Here is a 21,367-nt window from a genome sequence, read left to right as displayed (position 1 = left end):
TTGCAAGAAAAATCTGGGCAGTGCTTCTGCAGCCTCAGAGTCAGTGTCAGCCAGCCTGTGCAGCACTGCAGCTCTGCTCTGATTGGTCTGGCCTACTCTTGATCCTTTTCTGCACGCAGACAAGCATCGGCATCTCAATTGTTGATGTTCCAAATCAGCAAAATACCTTAGAAACTTCTCCACAACACACACGTACAGACACATTCCTCTGTTGTTTTTCTAACTAAACTAACTAATCAGGACCCATAAAAGTGACAGAAGATGTCTTCCAAAATGCACTGGATTTCAACTGTGTTTTTAAATTGGAAAAAGACAGTTTGAGTGAAGCGTTTCAATACTTCCCCATTACTGTGCTAATTATAAGAATATAATGTTTACAGCTTCACTAGAAGCTGAACTTCACTAGAAAACAGGTCTCCACAAGGAATTTTGAACACCCCCCCCAACCAGGCCAGATCATGGTTACTGTTAACGATAATTTTTCTTCCTCCTCTTGCTCCCATTCCATTTCCACTTGGAATAATTCTGAGTATATAGTTGTTAACCTTCACTTTTTACTCAACGTGCTACATGGAAAATATGATCCAGCTAGCATAAAGATTCTTAAAACCCAGCAACATTCAAAATTGTTTTCCCCAGCAAAAAAGAAAAATGTAACTATTTATTCACTGTAAAATCAATTTCCAGTTCATTTTCATTTTCCTTCCATAGTTTCACAGTGGTCTTCTGTCAAGCTTATAATTACAAAAAAAAAAGTTCATAAACCTGAAAATTTAGCTGAGTAAAGTGTTTTTCTAATTAAAATAGTCTTCTGAAATGTCACCTTTCAACAGTAATTAGATCACAATGCATTAGCGGTTAATACTTTCAGAGGAAATGTCTTACTCGATCACAGCAATGACCACAGAGCTCAAAACCCTACATCTTGCAGTGACTAGGATCATACGTCTCAGAAGATTAAGCAAGAAATCTTGTGGTAGACAGTAATGGAATAATTTGACCACAAGGGAAATGCAATACTTGTTAGACAGGCACCCTGATCTATGAAGACTTACATCCATTTTCAGAAAATATATATTATTCCTACTAATTTAGCTGCATTTTCTCATTAGCTATGCCCCAAAATCATCCAGGTTTTTGGATTCTCTAAGATCTTATTGTCACGTCCCTCATCTGAGTAGGACGTAACACATATACTCAATTACAGAAGTGGCAAGGAGTTCTACAGGTTAATTATACATTGTATAGGAATATGCCCTTTCATTGAATTAACACTGCTGCACTAAACTGATAATGGATATTGAAGCCTCCATGTCAGTATCATAAGGTGATGACAATTAGCAATTTGATCGTCTCAGGCAGTGAAAGAAAATAGACAGTCAACACAGCAGATAGGAAAGGAGACAGTAAACATGTGTCGTATGTACATGAACTACAATAATCAACAATCTTTAAACACCTTAGGCTGACTGGGAATACACTGATTATTGCCAAGAAAATTAAAAGATATAGAAAGTGCCCTACGGTGAGAAACAGAACAAAACAAACAAACAAAGATAAACCAACATTAAGATAGATTACTATGCAAAGACGACACAAAGTTGGCAGATACAAAAGATAAGTAAACCCTTTTCCTCCAGCTGCTCCTTTCCCAGTTTTCAGAACATCCTCTAGATCACACCAGAGTGCTATGAACCCAGCAAGGTATAGTCGTCACAGCCCAGAAAACAGCCCACCAGACTGAAACAAAAGACCTCCAGGTATTCTAAGGTGACTTTACACAATGCAGTCTTTACACCTTTCTTTTGCACCACAGAGAACTCGTGGGGAAGTGGAAGAGATTCAATCAACCAACTGTTGCCCAAGAACTCAAGCTGTCTACTCCCACAATTCTATGGCCCTTCTACCATTATTAAATCACACCCAGCTGCTGCTCTCCCCACTCAACACTGCCTTTCTTTGCTAACTTCAAAGCACAAGAACACAGTATCTCCTACAGACTAAAACACTTGGAGAGGCCCATGAATGGTTTTTTGCAGCAAATAAAAAGATGATGTTTCTCTGACAGTAGAAAAATGCCTAAGAAGTCTGAAAAAATGACCACTCTTAGTAAGAAAGGTCAAATCACCTCCTTGCAGTATCCCCATGTAGCTTAGATGTCTTATTTACCCTTCTGCCAGTCACACAGTTAACCATGCATAGTTCCTACCTTGTAAACTCCTCATGAAGGTTGTTCGGTTCTGATGAATAGTACTTAATTCGAAAATGCAACGTGTACGGAGGTCCAACTGTATATGCAGAGATTTTAAATGGGGAAAAAAAAGTTTACACTAGTTGCGGTTCTGCTAAGGCAGAACAACAGCCACCACCCCACAACCCAAGAAAGCCAAAATGAAGTATGTTTTTCAAATTGTTTAAAGAAGTAAATATTTCATGTTTTTTAAACATTTAAAAATGCATGCAATAAAAAAGTATTAGATTATTACCATACTTTATGATACCCTAATCATTAGATTAATTGAGCAATAGTCCATTTGGCAAACATATTTTTTTCAGATGTGCCCCGCAGCACACTGTGAATGACAGCAAGTTCTAGGTACACTGCCTGTTGCTGGGGGCAAGGGCAGATGGAAGAGAGAGGGAAGAAGAGGGTGATGCATCTTGTTACCAGGCACAAACATAACTCCAAAAAAACCCTCAACCAATAGATCAGCTTTTGACTGATACACATGAATGAGAAAAGGTAAGATAAATAAGGTGAAAAGTAGGAGAGAAGACTCTGGAAGGCACCCATGAATGCGAAAAGGTAACAAATTCCATGAAATGGAGTTGTAAGAATTGTTGTTTCCTAATTCCAGAAGATGAATGTTAGGTCTGACTTCCTATGAAACACAGATAATAAAATGTTACCCAGCTACCATGAGACTGTGACCAATGCATCCTTATCTGCCTAAGCCTCATCGTCCAGACCAACAGCCTGCTGGTATATTAAGTGCTGGAAAAATGACTCTTTGTCACACCTTTCTAAGGTCTTCTGTAACACCACATTCACACAGTATATATGTGCCCATTACTGATCCATTCTACTAAACAACATGCAGCCAAAACTCTAATAATTAGAGCTTTGACATTGCGTCCAACAATAGCTCCTAGAAGACAGGTTACAGTACCCTAGGCTGACAGGCACCACTGGTAAGGTCTGCATCAGTGAAATAATGACTCTTTACGGGCCCACTGCTGGGAAAAAAAGAGCAGTGAGCAACATCCATCATGAAAGAGGAACTCTTCTCAAAACACATGCTGAATGCAAGGTAAAGGAAAGTATCCTGTTGTGAGACAGACCTTTACAACGCTCATCAAATTGCTTCCCTCTTCAGCGTTCCTCAAAGAAGGGCTTGGCCAATTTCTTTTTAAAACAGACCCTTCACAGATTAAACAGACAAAACAGTGCAACTAAACTGGTTGAAGGTGTTACAGAATCACTGATTTTCCACACTTTAAGACAGATCAAGAAAATGACAAAGCTATCACAGAAAGCGCACCTGCAAATCACTTAGTCACGGTAAAGCAGTCTGTGATATGATGAAAAGGTGAGAGAAAGCCAACCACAGCAGCTATCTTTACCACCTGTTCTAGCACACTGACACCCACACACTGTGGAGTGAAAGCAAACTGTCCTGAAGACCTTTGAAGAGCTCCATCATTTACAAAAATCATGTAGATACTTGGATACTTATCAGGAAGAAAGGCAAAGCACCACTGAAGTAATCAAGACACATCTCTGTGCGATCCTGCAAGGGGGTCAACAATCTCCTTGCAAAATGCTGTATTTTAGTCTCAAAGAAGCAGTATTATCAGTTGGTCTATGGCTGTTGTCAACTGCATTATATTAACAAAACACTTTAGTGCTGATGCTGTGCTGTACCCAACCCTGCAACCAAATTATTAGAGATCCAGGAGCAACTTGCTTGCCTTAGCCAATTTCCACAAAAAACTCAGTGGCCAAACCCAACCCCTCCACCCAAAACTCCCTTTGATGAAATAGCAGGCATTTCTGCTAGTTTTATTTATAATATACAAAAAAGAGGTTAACCATTAAACAGTGAAATATTTCCCATTCAGTCTTTGACAAAAAAAATCCAGGAAATCTGTTCTGGATCAAAAGCAGTGACAGAAACAGTGATCTGTGTCCAGGCAACCTGATTTCACAGATCAGACAGAAATTACCTGGCAACCTACTCTGCCTCAGACAAACAGCACGTTTAATGAGAGCTACTGAAGGGCTGGTCTATTGCTTGTAAGCGCTCTTGCATTTAGACAGGATATAGTCAGCCAATTAGCCATTAAATTAAATCTATTTCCTAAGAAACATTTATTCCATTAAAGGCCATATTTAAAGATTCACAATCACGTTCAAACACTCTAAGTTCAAATTCGTAAGGAAGTAACAAAATAAACAGGCAGAGACATGGTACTTACTTTTTATTTGCTTCTTAATGAATTTTGAATGGTCCAACCAGTGCTAAAAAAAGAAAATCCACGTTTAAAAGCAGTTCCATTTCAAGATTTTGTTGACAGAATAAACTAATTACAATAAAATTTAACAGCTAAAAATTTCTTAAAGAAAATATTGCCATATTTATTTGCTAAACTTCTACACATCTGCGAAAGTGTTTATTTGCACGTTCAACAACTTACCTTCTTTCATAGGGGAAATCTTGACTTCTAAATGCATCAGTACTGCCAGGGAAGTTTCACACTCTTCCAGAGAGGAAACTTCAAAATCCAAAGCCACAAAGCAGTGGTGTGTAAGGAAAATACCCTTTCGTCCCCAGGTTTAACTGTTGCCCAAGTGCCCCTGAGGACAGCAGGCCAAACCCCTGGGTTTCATTCTTTCAACTCTCCTGCTTGATGGAGACCCTCCAGATCCTGTACTGTCCTGCCTTCCATTGCTCCATAGCCAAGTTTTTTCAAGATAAGGACAAAGACTTAACCCCCACTAAAACTATTCGGGAAACACTGATGCATACCCCTTTTCCCTTTATAAACTAATGGCAGATCTTGAATAGAGTCAACTATGATGACAAAAGAGCACGCTTCCCAGCAAAGTTTAGGTACTCTCTCATAGTGCAAGTTGCATCTACAGAAAAGTAGCAATAAATACTCTCTGTGTAAATTTAGCTTAAACCTTTGACTGTCTGCGCAATTTCCTACACAAGGCTGCAATGTGATTTGAAGCAACCCCATGTAAACGTTCCTGTTGTAATAAAACAGTATTTGGACTTCCTTGAAATAAATGTTTTTCTATCTTTATATATATGTTTATTTTAAAATAATAAACTAGGTACTATGGAACAAAATCTTAGGAGAAAAAACCTCTCCTTCTTCCCTATTAAAGCATTCATGCTTTCAGAAAAAGGAGAATCTCTGAATGACTACTTATCATTCCACTGACACCACACCACCATGGCTAAATAAATGTGAAAAACTGTTTGTTGATAGTAATGCTGCTATTTATTTACTAAGGATGTCCTAAGCCAAGGCAAAAATTTATTTATCACAGGTATAGAAGAGTATAGATCAAAAGTCTGACAACTTGCAACCCTTGAGGTAAATAAATCTCACAAAAAAAAAGGAGAGAGAGAAAGAGAAATGAAACAATTATTCTGAAGGTGCTTTTATTTGCATAAGACCTGCTAGACTCCCTTAGGTGATGCTGCCAAGGAATCTATCGTTACAATCTGAAAAATCTCTACCAGAGTGGAAATAAAACATTACAGCAGCTCATACAAATACATTCCTTAGAGTTGCAAGTAATTCATTCTGTCTCTACTTTGCTGTCTTATGAGGAATTGTATCAGAAATCTTGGCAGTTCACAGAAGCTTTCTGAAATTTCAAAGTTTTGATAAGGAAAAAGTATCAACATTGAAACTTTCCTTTTTTACTGAAATTATACAAGTCTGTTACTTTCACACCTCCAGGGCACATTAATTTTTTATGCTTCTTATACCTAGCTACAAAAATGTCTTTCTCCTCAATATTTATTCTGGCTAAAGATAAACCACTCACAAATATACTGATTCCATTAAAAGAAAAGTTTAGCTTCACGTTAAATAAAACCAAACATGAATAATACCTATACTACAGGCAAAAAACCTCCAATAACTTTTCATCTGTGGCTCATGTTAGTATACCATGTTCAGAAATAAGCACCACACAACCTGAACTACAATAATTCCTAATGAAATAACAGCTGATAGTCCCAATCTTGGAGTGTGGTGTTCTAGCTGTATTAAAACTCAAATAACAGCAAGTTGCAAACTGATTATTCGGAAGTGTAAATACTTCAAAGAAGGTTTAAAAATCATTAAAATGACTCTAGGAACTACTTGCGTGGACCATTAAATGAGACTATAGCCTAGAGAGGAAACTATCATTCACTCTCTGTACTCAAGCAGCCAGAGGCAGACTGCTCCAGGAGATAAAACACAGCAAGCATTAAACTCATCTCTCTTCAGAATCAAGAATAGGATGCTTTTTTACCCCCATCTCCCATTGCACATCATGGCTGTGTGTGATGTGGCCACCACACTGATCACAAAATAAAAATACGGAGGTAGGACAAGGATTGGCAGTATTAATGGCCCAGAGTTCCCAGACCCATCAGCTTTCATGCAGATTTGTGAACCAACACCAATTTACAAGTCAGAGATTTTTTGCAACTTCTGTGAAAATCAGGCTGAATTTCAACACTCCTTTGCCTCAGATAATGTCAGAAGGTTTCTCCACACTGGAAATCACACCAGCTATCCAAATGTCCCTCTGAGCTCAAAAAATTTCACAGCATTCTAGATAAAGCCAAAAAGAGGTTTGGGCTTGGCTACATACTGCTTGCTGACTCAAGAACAGGAAAGGGAAAGCAACGAGTTCTGAAGTCTTACTAGGAAGCTGAATAAAACCAGAGGGGACTTGCTCTCTCGGCACCTATGACTGTAGCTCTGTCTATCTTGTGCTCTGACTAAACAACTGTACATTATTTCAGGATCCGAACTTATCAAATTTAAGCATGGATCTCACAGTGGAGGACTGAGGCTCACGACAGTCAATTCAACTACACAATGTCACATTCCCCCATATCCAGTCTGGACTCAGAAGCATCAGTGCAGAACAAGGATGAGAAAAGGGATTAATTGGTTTAGGACTGCGTTATGGTAGGAAGACAGTGTCTAAGCTACTTTACCCCCAGTAAGGGAAAAAGAACCCCAAACCTGGTCAAACTGCATGTAATCAAGATTCTATGATTACTTTAGAATAGAATAGAACAGAACAGAATAAAGAGTTCAGTTGGAAGGGACCTACAACGATCATCTAGTCTAACTGCCTGACTGCTTCACATTATCAAGAGCATTGTCCAAATGCCTCTTAAACACTGACAGGCTTGGAGCATCAACCACCTCTCTAGGAAGCCTGTTCCAGTGTTTCACCGCCCTCTTGGTAAAGAAATGCTTCCTAATGGCTAATAGTCTAAACCTCTCCAGGCACAGCTCTGAACCATTCCCATGCATCCTGTCACTGGATACCAGGGAAAAGAATCTGCACCTTCGTCTCTTCTTCCCCTCCTCGGGAAGCTGTAGAGAGCAAGGAGGTTGCTCCTTTAATTCTGTCAGGTAAACTGGAACTTCGAATGCTGGATTATCTTCCATTTATTCCTGTTTAATCCCAGCATAATTTCTTTGCTTTGCCAAATAAATAATGTTTCCTATGGTATTAACTGACATAAAACAGCAGTCACTGGTTGGGATTCATGTGCTGAAAACACACACAATCAATTCCACATGGAAGAAACACCATTTTTTAAAAAGATTTATTAAAATACTGAAAGCACATATTTATCTCAGCATGCTCTCCTGTTATCTCTCACTTTATCTAACTCAAGAGGAAAAAATAAGTACCCCAACACTTTGTAAGTGGTAGCAACCGTTATTTTCTCAAAATAGTCACGCAGCAAGGTAAAGATGTATTTGTGTCAAGGTATAGCAGATAAACTATAACTACTGGAACAGTCTACGTAAGGACCACGGTGACTGCCAAATGAAGACTGAAAGGAGAAGTACCACAGGCTGACAAAAACTCATCACACACCTCAGCTTTACAAATTCCACTGCCTCTCTACTTGCTTCCTGAAAGAATGAAAAATCCTTGTCTTGATCTATACAGCCCTCAAAGGTGACCTGAAAAGGAAAAAAATTGCATTTTGACCTTTTTTGGTTGGCTTGCTTTGCTAGTTTAAAATGCATGAAGAATGTCCTGAATAGACTCTTTTCCCTTATGCTTATTTATATATTTAACTATCAGTAGGAGAAAATTCATTCTCACTGGAAGTTTTATTTGCTTTCTGAATATTGCTTAAATGCTTTCTCAAGTCTTACCTAGAGGTACAGGAGGGAGAACCATGCTACTCAGGTTCAAAAAAGAAGGTGTGCTAAACAAAAGCTGGCACCTTTAAAACCAAAAGTCAATTATCACTTCAACTGTCACCTTGCTGTCTGATTTCCTAGACACCTGAATCCTACTAAGCTGTCTGCCAGTAGCCACACGGCTTTCTAAATCAGAGAGGATAAAGACATATGTAACACATGGGAGGAAGAAATCACCAAAACCAAGTCAATAAAAACCCTACCCACCAAACCACAGTTTGGGGACTTCTCTACACTATAAAGTCAAAAAGGAACAAAGAAGAAAAAGCGCTTTCCTCTTTTCTTTTGAAGGTCACCTTTTAAATATTATTATGGTAGTAACAGAAAACCAAACGAGAATTGGGGTCATGTAGAAACTCTGGGACTACACAAGTATATACTTAGAAACTGTATAAGTTCCCAGGAGTTCACAGCTTAAAACGATGAGAAGATTGTTCTTTACACTCATGTAAGTTTCTTTGATCCATCCTAGAAAGTTATGTTCCTCTTGAAAATGCAGAGAAAAACTGCTTTTAGATAAATTGCTCAGATACAACTCAAAATTTAATGAACACCAGGGGTGATGCTGGTTAGCATTTTCAAATAGGAAGCAGGGTGATGCACCTCTGCAGGGTTACTAATGACTCCAAACTGCAGAGAGCAAGCTGGAACACAGAAAGGCATTTGTAAACTGGCTGGAGAAATTATTTAAATGAGGATTCTGTAAGATCAACACAGACAATTACAGCACTCCTAAATTACAGGCTAAGCCCCAAGGGAGAGTGGAGGAGAGTGCCTGGCTTCCACTGGGCTGCTGTGACAGGAGGACAGTCTCACAGGGCCACCGAGGTCCTTGGGGCCTGGAGGTGGGGGCTTTTCAGTCTGCGGACAAGAGAAGCCTACTCTGCGGACAAGAGAAGCCTACTCAAGGGGTGACTGAAGATGAAGCCAGGCTCCTGGCGACAGTGCACAATGAACAGCAGCAGATCAAGGAAAAACATTAAGAGACAGATTTTGCTTTGGTGTGGTGGTTTGACCTTGGCTGGCCACCAGGTGCCCACCAAGCTGCTCTATCACTCTACCTCCTCAACTGGACAGGGAGAGTAAATATGGCAACAGGCTCGTAGGTCCAGATAAGGACAGGGATATCACTCAGCAAGTACTGTTACAGGCAAAACAGACTCAACTCAAGGAAATTAATTTATTACCAATCAAAGTGGAGTAGGATAATGAGAAATAAGAACAAATCTTAAAACACCTTCCCCCCACCCCTCCCTTCTTCCTGGGCTTAACTTCATTCCCAATTTCTCTACCTCCACCCCCGAGCAGCGCAGGGGGACGGGGAATGGGGGACGGGGAATGGGGGTTGCGGTCAGTTTACCACATGTTGTGTCTGCCACTTCATCCTCCTCACACTCTCCCCTGCTCCAGCGTGGGGTCCCTCCCACGGGAGACAGTCCTCCACAAAATTCTCCATCATGGGTCCTTCCCCCAGGCTGACATTCTTCACAAACTGCTCCAGCGTGGGTCCCCCATGGGGTCACAAGTCCTGCCAGGAGCCTGCTCCAGTGTGGGCTTCCCACGGGGTCACAGCCTCCTTCAGTCATCTACCTGCTCCGGTGTGGGGTCCTCCACAGGCTGCAGGTGGATATCTGCTCCACCGTTAACCTCCATGGGCTGCAGGGGCACAGCCTGCCTCACCATGGCCTTCACCACGGGCTGCAGGGGAATCTCTGCTCCGGTGCCTGGAGTATGTCCTCCCCTCCTTCTTCACTGATCTTGCTGTCTGCAGAGTTGTTTCACATATTCTTACTCCTTTCTCTCAGCTGCTGTTGCACAGGTTTTACCCCTTCTTAAATATGTTATCACAGAGGCATTACCAACTTTGTTGAGAGGCTCAGTTTTAGGCAGCAGTGGGTCTGTCTTGGAGCTGGCCAGAACTGGCTCTGTCCAAGGTGGGAACAGCTTCTGGCACCTTCTGTCAGAAGCAACCCCCACAGCCCTCCCCACTATCAAAACCTTGACAAGCAAACATAATAGATTTGGAGAAGCAGTTCTGCCATGAAGAAGTGCTGGATTTCACCCTTAAGATCCCTTCTAGCTGCTTCATTGGGAGTCCTTTTCAACAGCGGGCAATAAAAAACAACAAAAACTCAACCAATAAACCAATAAAAAACCTGGTAAAAATGCTTTCCTCCTCTCTACTTTGGCCCTTTGGTGACTGCACCTGGACTCCTGTGTCCCCTTCCTTGTCACCAGTCCAGGAAAGACACTGATGAGTTTAATGTAAGCCCAACGTAGGGCCTTTGGGATGGTGAGTTGCTGGGGCACACAAAGGCAGGCTCAAGGAGCTGCCTCTGGTCTGCATCAAGAATGAAGGGTCGGGGTGGACCTGACTGGTGACTTCAGCTGCCTGCTGGGAGGCTGTAGAGAAGATGAAGACTGACTCTTCTCAGCGGTGCTCTGTGGCAGAAGGATGAGCGGCACCAGACCCAGGAGAAATCCCAGCTAGACAAAAGGAAAAGACTGTCACCATGAGGCTGTTCAGACAAAGCACAGGTGCCTAGAGGGACTGTGGAGCTGCCATCCTTGAGGATATCCAAACATGACCGAACAAAGCCCTGAGAAACTGGATCCAACCAGAGCTGCTCTAAGCAGGGGCTTGGATACATGCACCCTCTTCAACAGCTAAGTTTTGGTGGCATCTTTCAGGATGCTGCTCTACCTGACTTGAAGAAAAACATTTTTTTTAAAAAAAGGAATGCACTGCCTGCTCCAATAGCATTCATATCACAAGACCAAGCTGGGATTAATGAGGTGAACAGTTTGCATTTGGGCTCAGATGAGACCAACTTTTCATAAAACACTGGCAGGATCTTACAACTACAGGAGTTTCAAGCTGGGTGGCTCAATCTTGTTTTAGACCCTCTTCAGATACTGCTGCCACCATCTTGCTGAACAGAGCCCAGGCACAGTGGTATAGTGCCGTATCAGTGCTGTTGGAGGTGTCAGGAGCAACCTGATCAAAGTGTGAAGTTGTATCGGTTTTCTAAGCTGTCTGCTTTGAACAAGGCACTGGACCAGTTGACCTCCAGCAGTCCCTTTCAACCAGCATTATTCTGTGTGTTACCAGTTGTACAGGAATGAAAACAGCAGTTCTCATGCCAAGTTCTCTCCTGTCCTGTGAAGAAAGGCAGTTACCTCCCACAAATTAGAAGCAGTGGGACAGTGCAAGCAATGCTGTCCAGGGCAGGTGGAGCTGTGGTAAGAAAGCTCTGTGTTGGTATCTTGGGAAGTACAAGGCCATAGATGCTAACTCCAGAGCCCTGAGGGCACTGATAGGCCTTAATAACCCTTACTAGCCCTATCTGGGACCTCCAACCACATAGCCTGTAGCATTCATGTCAAGGGTTGCATGAGCCCTTCTCTCCCATCCTTTCCCCACCGCCCCGCATGGAGAGGTGCAATCTCTTCTGCACCAAGCCCCGAGGGAGAGGGGAGGAAAAGGCCTGGCTTCCATCAAGCTGCTGCTTTCCCTTTACATCCCACCCCCCAACTCCCATCTCTCATTATGGTTGGTAACTGAATGAACTGACAAGGAGTTTATTTCTCTACAGCATTTTTTTTTTTAAATCTGACAACCATTTCCATAAATGGCTAAGGCACCCAGGACTGTTCCATAGGAGTATGTTCTTTACAAAGAAATCTGTATTTGCACTTGAAGAAAGTTTTTGGGATCCACTAGTGTGTTGTAGTTTTAGTAGCAGGGGAGGGAACTACAGAGGTGACTTTTGTTAGAAGCTTCTCAAAGCTCCACCAGCTCCAAGTCAGACCCACCTCTGGCCAAGGCTGAGCCAATCAGCGACGGTGGCTGTGCCTCTGCTATAACATATTTAAGGGGAATCTGAAAGGAGGAGGAGTTACAAGGGAAATACCTATGAAAACACCGAGGTCAGTTGAAGAAAGGAGGAGGAGGGAGGAGCTGCACGGGAGAAGAGACCCCCCTGCAGCCCGTGGTGAGAGGTTAGGCTGTGCCCCTGCAGCCCATGGAGGTCCATGGTGGAACAGATGCCCACCTGCAGCCTGTAGAGGTCTCCACACCGGAGCAGGTGGCTGTGCCTGAAGAAGCCATGACCCTGTGGGAAGCCCACACTGGAGCAGTCTGTTGCTGGGAGGACTGCAGTCCATGGGTGGGACCCACACTGAAGCAGTTCATGAAGAACAGCAGCCTGTGGGAAGGACTCACACTGGAGACGTTCATGGAGGACTGTGTCCCGTGGGAGGGACCCCACACTGGAGCAGGGGAAGAGTGTGAGGAGTCCTTCCCCTGAGGATGAGGGAGCAGCAGAGACAATGTGTGATGAATTGACTGCAACCCCCATTCCCTGTTCCCCTGCGACACTGTGGGGCAGGAGGTAGAGAAATTGGGAGTGAAGCTGAACCCAGGAAGAAGTGAGGGGTGGGGGGGAAGGTGTTTTTAAGATGTGGTTGTATTTCTCACTATCCTACTCTGATTGGTAAATTAGTGTTGTTGGTGGTGTTCAAATTAAATTGATGTTCTTTTTCTTCCCCTAAAGAGTCTGTCTTTTGCCCATGACTGTAACGGGTAAGTCATCTCTCCCTGTCCTTGTCGCAATCCCTGAGCTGTTTGTTTTATTTTCTCCTCCCCATCCATGAGGGAGAAGGGGTGAGCGAGCGGTTGGGTGGTGCTCTGTTGCCCTCTGGGCTTAGCACATGAGGTAAAGGCATTAATAATGATCTAGCAAGTGCAGCTGAAAACAATTTCTGTCACATTCCTAGAGTACGGAAATCTTCAAATGCAGTACTACCATCTGGCTGGTACCATGAATAGAGGCAACCTTCTTCCAAATCAAAAACCAAAAATGCTGCAATAACTGCTGGTACTGATAATGTTATAGGTGTAAGCTACAGAAAATAAACACAAGCAGTATTTGGAAGAAAAAGGTTTTTTATTCCTGTGATGCAAGAAAGTTCTGGTAGTATACCGGCAATTTTCAAGCTTTCACTAAGCAAGCGCCTAAAAATGTTCCATTGAAGACGAAGACTCTTGTACAGTAAATTCAAAGCTGTTAACCAGTAGCTTTGTTTTTTCCTTAGTTCACTTTTATAAAGTCCTTACAAACAGTCCGTGGTACCTTGTGGTCTGCAATTCCAGGCTGAAAAAGTACTTTAGCATGTAATCATCAGAATGGAGTTCAAAAATCCTAACACACATATCTCAAAGGCAACACAGATGTCTGTATTTCATGCCCGTTTAAAGCACAAAGAAACTGAGGAACAGACTAGTCCCTGTTCCAGCAGTCCTGTTTTCTAATCACAGTGTGTTGAGGCCCAGATGCAAAGTGCTTTTCTAGAGGCAACAAGGGGTCAGGAAGAGAACCCTACCTGGCCACAGCAAAAGCACAGGATAACGTCAAGTTAAAATGCTCAAGGCCTACAAAATAGACATTTTAGGGAAACTCAAAACCACAAGCAAGTCACACATGCAATTACCATGTCAGAAATAATTTGAAAGCAAGTGAAAATTTTGCAATGCAATGTTTTGCCTGAGCCTTCATGAAACCAGTCCTTAGCATTTCTAGTATGCAGACAGCCTCTGAAAAAAACATATAAAAGAATGTGGCTGGGACTACCTCTTATCACAGTTTTAATACAGAACCACTCCTGAAAGCTTTGGCCTTCTTAAAGCACTGGGTTTTGTGGGATTTTTTTAATTATATTGACACACTCAATCAAGAAGTCTCACATCCAAATTCAGCATCCAGATTCCACCACCACATGATGCAAGCAACCTCTTAAATGCAGTTACTAGTTTAAGCTGGCTCTTGAAAAAAATCTCACTATATGAAGTTCCATACATCTTCCTTTTGCAATCAAGGACCCCTACAAATACTACTGTAAGTTATAAAATGTCAATGACTGTTGCAAATGTGCTTCTATGAACTAGCAACACTAGGTACTCAGCAGTCCTGTGCCACCTCCGCAATTCACTCTGTCTCCCTAGAGACACGATGACCACTGGTATCAGGAGACAGTAATGTGCTTCTTTGTTCACCTCCACAGTTGGACTGACTGAACTCTAGCTTGCACTCCAGTGAAAGGTTCCCCTTTTTGTGAAAAGACCCTCAAATGCTTCAGCTCTTCTTATCTCCTGCCCTTCCAGAGTTCTTGATAAGACCAGCTCTCGGTTCATTTTAAATGAATGAGGAGGCATCTTCTAAATATATCAATTAAATGTCCCATCTGTGCCGAGGCTTGCCATCCATTATTCTTCTGTTGCAAACACTGCTGATGTTCTGAAGAATCCACTTCATCTTTATTGGACACACTGCTGACCCTTGCACGCTTTTGTGAAACCACTCAAGTGCATGCATCTTTTTCCAATGATCAAGTGTAGCATCAGCTCACCTCTGCCATTGCATAAGTATATTCAGTCACTGGTTTTTGTGGACTCCAGTTTTATGATCTTATCCTCCCCTGCCTTCCCCCCCTCTCCTGCTTATTTCTATTTCTAACCTTTAATACTTGAAGCAATATGAATGTTCAATGGCATTCATTCTGCGAGAGAACCAAGCCTCAACCATTAAAATAATTTTCTGGCCAACTGTAACTACTGTACAGAGCAGAGCAAAAGTTAGTCTAAGGCTTTTACATGAAATGTGCTCAAAAACCAGCCATTTGTGTCTCCATGCACACTGGGATTTTCCTGAGCCCAAGCTCTACAAGTGAAACTGCAATGCTTTAAGCCACACTTCACACCTCCTGGTTTTGGTAAGGATCTGAGAGCAACACATTCCTATGTACTTACTGACCTTCAGAGAAGGTTTGACCCCTACAGCACCCTCAGCAATGACCATGAATTAAAACACAGTTTTGGCTACCAGGATGTCGTAAATTTTTTTTTTTTTTTTTCAAAAAAGCCTAATTGTCTTAATTTTGTCATTTATTTTAACTTAATTAAGGCTAACATGAATACAAGCAACTGGAAGCTGTTTTTTTCCAGGAAGGACTCACTTAAGACTATAGCATACTCGCTTTAAGACTTGAGTTCATCACTAATGGAAATATACCTGTGTTGTCTTAAACCAAAATTGATCATAAGGACACTTAAATAGACAAACTGTGTTTAGGACAGTGTACACTGAACTCAAAAGTAAAAAGCTCTCAGTGACACCAAAGGCAGCAGGATTATACCCCTTTGGTTCCTACTATGGTCATAAAAGCCACAATTACTTCCAACTGCAACAAAGAGGTTCTGTTTATTTAAAAAAAATATTTCTTTCAAATGTATCTGTGACATATGATTTCAGTTGGGTTTAACAGGACAGAAGGTCTAGAAAGTTTTTTTAAAAGAAACTGGTTTTAGCCAGAATAAAATTTTGCATCCTACAGTTCAAAACAACATGAAAATTTATTTGCAGAAATTCCTTCCCATTCTGCCAAGTTCCCAAGATCTGCCCTTTGATCTTGATTTTGCAGAACATTTATCTTGTTTTCAAAATATACCTGCTAATTTTTAGTCCAAATTAATTGTCAAGTTGCTTAAATAAACAGCTAGCTTTTAATGAAAGAAAACGGTAATCTCTTAACAGGAAAAGGCTGCTACACAGCTCTTGCACCTGCCCATTTCATAATTCTGAAAATACATTTAGGGTCATACTGCATAGAGATTACTTTAAGGCATTTTTTTCATGGCTAAACTAAACATAAAATTAATATCATGTATTTCAAATCTTGTCATGGTAACGTTTTAATTATCACCATGAATATTAAGACCGAAAGATAGAACTGAAGAAGAAGAGTCCCAATTACAGTATTATTTCTGGACACAAAGCAGCATGTCAGAATGCAGCGTAACAGAGCTGTGGCGTTCATGAAAGCCTTGCCTATCCCAGCCTGAGTCTGCACAGAGCCATCTCGGAAGCATCCTGATAGGTGACATGGTTTATCTTTAGTCCAGATAAACTACACATGAATAATAGAGAGCTATACGAACATCCTTCAAGACCATTATCCTGTCTTAATTCATATACATTTGATAACCTACTTCAGCCCGAGGAGTATTTTGCTTCACAGACCTGAGGTGAGAGAAGCAGAACTTATTAACTGAATGTGAACACAGATAATCACTGCCACACAAAACAACAGTACATACAAGATTACTTCGTTTCCCTTTCTGGCAGTGAAACTTCATATCCCAGAGAAGTGGGGAATAAAAAAAAAAAAGAGAGTAAACCACAAAAAATATATAAAAAAACCCTTGCCTTGTGTAGCATAAATCTCATTAGATTTATTATACAGACAATGAAAACTGATGCCACTCTATATCAATAAAAAGCAAGTTACCTTTAATTCTGAAGCCTGTACCCAAGCACTCAAAAAATAAACTGAAAGGATTTGTAACAAACAGGCAACAAACCTGACTAAATCTGCAGAAGAAAACTAAAGGAAAACACCAGCTTATTCTCTGACCATGCACAAAGAGAAAACAGCAAAAACTGTTTGCTGTCCTGGGTAGACTGGAGACTTCTCCACACTTAGAAGAGAGGTGAGAAGCAGCATTGGTAAACAGTAACAGTATCACAATCACCTGCCCTGTATGGCTGCTTCTCAAGTCTGTGCCAGAGAAATGATCTCCAGCCCTTCTGGGAGACAAAAAATGTTGCTGGAAGACTAAAAAGTGGAGATTCTCTGGAAATTCTTAGTGTTTTGGAGTCTCCCCCCCTCCCCGTGTTCAGAGACTGCAATACAGCCACAGCTGGAAGGAGTCATTCATCAGGTGTTCTGCATCACTGTGGAGTCAGCCACATCACCTTTGTCCAGTTACTGAACTGGCATTCGTATCACTGCCACTATTAGTAACTGAAGCACTGAGTGCTACGGGATACTGTTACCTGTAGAGCTCTTGGGACCCTCCAGCTGTGCCTGGTATTTGTTGCTCTGGGCTACAATCCACAGACACATATCCTGTGACAACCACAATCCCAAAAAGCTCATCATCCAGAGGACCAAGAGAGATTCGGGAAGGGAAAACAAAGTCACAGATTAATTTCACCGATTTCATTAATTCAGTTTATTCATGGGGAAATGGGATGAAGAAAAAGAAACCTTTTGCATTATCAAAATATTTACCAGCCTCCCTTCCCCACAACATTCAATGCATGCAACAATAATGCTTGTCCCTGCTTTGTTCTGCCTAACAAGCACTTGTTGTTACAGTATTAAGCAGTACATAAGGAATAAGACTCCCAGCTATCACACTATGAGACTAATTGACTGGTTATGAGTTGCTCATTTTTCTACATACCTCACACACTTAAGAAGTGACAGCAGTAGTTTCAAAAGCAAGCAGTTGAAAAAAACCCTATTGATTTCAATGACAATGAGCCCTTAAAAAAAATTCAGATGCAGCAGAGGCAGTCATGAAGCACCAAGACACTCCAAGGCCCTGAACCCAATACCTGCTGAAACATCATGAGGCTAATTCATGATATGTAGAGAAAACAAAGGCATTCAGGTATCAGTCTCTGTTGTCCAGAATGCCTTACCCCCCACCCTCACACTGCACTGTTGAAAACCTATGTTGTGAAGCATACACAATCCTGTCCTTCCCAGAAAAATCTGGCCACAAGGCCACCTTCCACATCTCAGTGTCCAGATCAGTGGATCCTGACACATTGCTCCTGGTTCGGCACAGTCTGGGAAACACAGTTCTTGCTCCTTTTTTTCCTTCTGTTTTTGTACTTGGAACACTGCTTTCACAAAAGCTATTTTAGTTTCTACATAGTCTTCTCCCTCCATTGTCTTCTCACCTCTCACAGCAGGTGAACCAAAACCCAATTTAGGAATTGGTTAATATTAAGAAGTTCAGATGAAAACACAGCTTGCCAGGACAACTGATTGCAGGTTGGTCCTGGCTCTCACCTCCCCAGGGAACCATCGTAGCCATGCGCTCCTGCAGGAGGCATGGGCTGTCCTCGCACAAAAGTCTTGCTGTACACGTGCTGTAATTCCAGTGCTCCCCAATGTGTCAGATACATTGGATGCATGCACACATCCTCAAAATGACTCAACTGGCTGCAGAGCGCAATGTATTTACCCAGCTGGGAAAGGCTGTTCTGTATGGACCTTAAGTCGAGGGGCATTTGTGACCTTAGAGATCGGACATAAAGGACTTCAGAAAGATTGCTGAGACGCATGTAACAAAAGTGGCATTTTAATTCTTCTTCTTCCACACATTCCCTACTAAAGTTTCATACCCCGAGGATTATAGCAGCTCATTTGCAAAAAGAAAAAAAATAGTAAAATTTAAAGATGTATCTTATATCTTCTTCCCCCTCAATTACTCTGTAATTGTTCTTGTGATCAGAAACCAAATCATGAGGGAAACAGAAGCAAATTCCAAGCTAATCAACATGGCCAATCCTTCTGTTCTGAATTCCTTTAAAACAGGGGGGCTGTGAGGGTTTTGCAATCACAGGACAGACATCTGGAACAAAGAATGCAACTGTAGAAATGGACAGATCTATATCCTGAGAAAATTCTGTAATATGTTGCAGCTTATAAGAAGCTGTAAACTACAGCAGCTCTTTTTCTTATGATGATCTGGAATAAGAGACAAAGAAAGGACAAGCTGGATAGAAGATGAATAAACATTAGCTACCAGCAGCCTAAAATAAATGTCAAGTACCCAGACCAACCACAGAGTATGTTGCACGTGACCAGTTTCTGAAAAGATCAATAAAATACTTCCTCATGGCAACTCATCTTTGATAGTATGGTCTCACAAGATTTTATTATTGCTATTTCCAACCTCAACTAAAGCTTTCAAGGCCTCCTGCTTTGCTAGAACACACCCACCACAGTAAAATTAAAAAACCTAGTAAGTTTTACATTTCCTCTAAACCATTGCAGAGACCTCCTGCATAAGAGTGACAACTCTTCAACCACCCTAAGCATTACTTCCCTGCTGAAGTCCTGTAACAGCTGAACACAAAATCACTTCTTTGATTCTCATTTCCTTCCTTCTCTTTTCCCTCTTTTCCCCTCTCCTCCCTTCCACAAACAGGAGGAACAGAAAAGCAGAGCAGGGTTTTTATTACAAAATGATGGAAACATTTGGAGGGCCTTACAATGTTCCCAAACTCACTAAAGCTGTCCTAGAGCAGTGGTCTCCAACCCTTTTGATGGCACAAAAAGTAAAGACATTTTTGAGCACACACCTCCAATATATGTGTATTTATTTATAAATTATACACATCCCACTGTGTATATAAAACATACACAAAAATAGAAATTAAAAAAGGGTGAGAATGATGAAACAACCACCACTAGAACAGTTGCAGAGCAGAGTCTCAGGAGTTTTGTTACTGAGTCTGGTAGAAAAAGAGTTGGTCCAAAGTTATTATAATGCAACTACAATGAGATGCAGTTTTATTCCTCACTGTAACCTATAAATCAGTCAAGTTGCTAAACATCAGCAGGCAATGTATCTGTGCTGCTTTAAACCTCGCTAATGAATACAGGTTTTCCAATAGGATCAAGTTTTCCCACTCACTGACAGGACTTAGCAACCCCTCTCCCCCTGAGTATTCCTACATCTGGAGTTAATACCAGATAACTTAAAATACAACAGCACGCAAAAGCTTTGCTTTAGAATAAACTACTAGATGATCGTCTACATCGTTCTATTCATGGAGATCTTCAAAGAGCAGGAGATACAAACTATGCAGACTTCAGTGAATAGGCTTTACAGTATTTTCTGCCTTACTGCTGACATCTTGCCTTCCACAACTTTATGTTTTTGATCGTATTGAAAAGTTATTTTTTGGGGGGTATTAAAAATAAGCTCTTCAAACAAATAAAAGTTTCTTTCTCTTTCAAAGCAGATAAGCTCTAATTATGATTTTCTTTTCTAAATCATTGCTATCAAGGCTGCTTGTCCTCACTGGCAAAGTTACAGGAATGCAAAAACACAGTGCACTCAAAAGCTGCTGGCCTTGGAGCATACAGAGGCAATCTCCACTGTTCAAAGACTATTCTGCGCTCTCATATTTATAATGGTGGCTTAAAGATGTTTAGCACTTAACAATACGCAATAAAGACAAAGGCTTAGAGCCTCAAGGAGTTTACAATACTTTAATCTCCCAGTCCCGCAATTGCCACTGTGCGGCTGGGCTGGCACTAAGCAGAAGCACATGGAGGCTGTGCATTAATTGCTATGCAAATGAATGAGTGGGTCATAAGTTCAAAACAGACCAAGGCAGGTTGTTAAAACATGGAACCGCTTTTGCACAGAGTGCTGGGGAAGATAAAAGCTTGTGCCTTGAAGCTCTCTAAGCTCTACTCTGCTCAGCTTAAACCAGACAAAAAAACCACCCAAACCCAAATGAGAGCTTTCAGCCTTGCACTCCAGTGAAGGTGAAGAACTCTGCCCTCAAAACTCCTCTTAATCCAGGAACCATAACCCTACTACCAAAGTGCTTCAACAAGTGTCGGCTTTTTTAGGCCCCCCAGAAGCTGTTCATAGCCCTTATCCCTCTTGTAACTGTAGATGCCATGATCTACTTCCCCCCCAATACAGAGGAAAGAAGTGGCATACAAACAAAGCTAAAACACTTGCACATATAGGCACATTTGGCACTGAACACCAGGGACAGAACTATCTATGGAAAACATACTTGCTCACATTTCTGCTTCATCTTTCTTACTATTCAAAAGAGCCCTTTGGTTTTGCAAATATACAAGAAAATGAGCACTCTCTGCTTCCTCACAGCCAGGTATTCTGCATCTGATCTGCCCTTCTTTCTTGCTAGGAAAGGATGTTTCGCTCTCCCTTTCTGCTTCCCTTCTTTCAAAACATTACAGAATTAATTCCTGGTTAGGCAAC

General features: G+C 41.5%; 1 protein-coding gene across 4 annotated transcripts in view; it reads right to left on the bottom strand.

Annotated features, from left to right (window-relative positions):
• EPB41L4B (erythrocyte membrane protein band 4.1 like 4B) overlaps window positions 1–21,367 on the bottom strand; it is a 180,120-nt gene that overhangs the window by 106,319 nt on the left and 52,434 nt on the right. For all 4 annotated transcript variants that reach the window (XM_074824909.1, XM_074824919.1, XM_074824927.1 and 1 more), the window contains exons 3-4: window positions 4,480–4,522; window positions 2,210–2,288 (exon numbers count right to left, since the gene is read on the bottom strand). In XM_074824909.1, the coding sequence (XP_074681010.1) occupies window positions 2,210–2,288; window positions 4,480–4,522 (122 nt within the window). The remainder of the gene's footprint in view (window positions 1–2,209; window positions 2,289–4,479; window positions 4,523–21,367) is intronic.

The sequence above is a fragment of the Strix aluco genome, chromosome 1, assembly GCF_031877795.1.
Source record: "Strix aluco isolate bStrAlu1 chromosome 1, bStrAlu1.hap1, whole genome shotgun sequence".
NCBI lineage: Eukaryota > Metazoa > Chordata > Aves > Strigiformes > Strigidae > Strix > Strix aluco.
The sequence above is the reverse complement of the archived record's forward strand: the minus strand, read 5'-3'. Positions and strand labels throughout refer to the sequence as shown.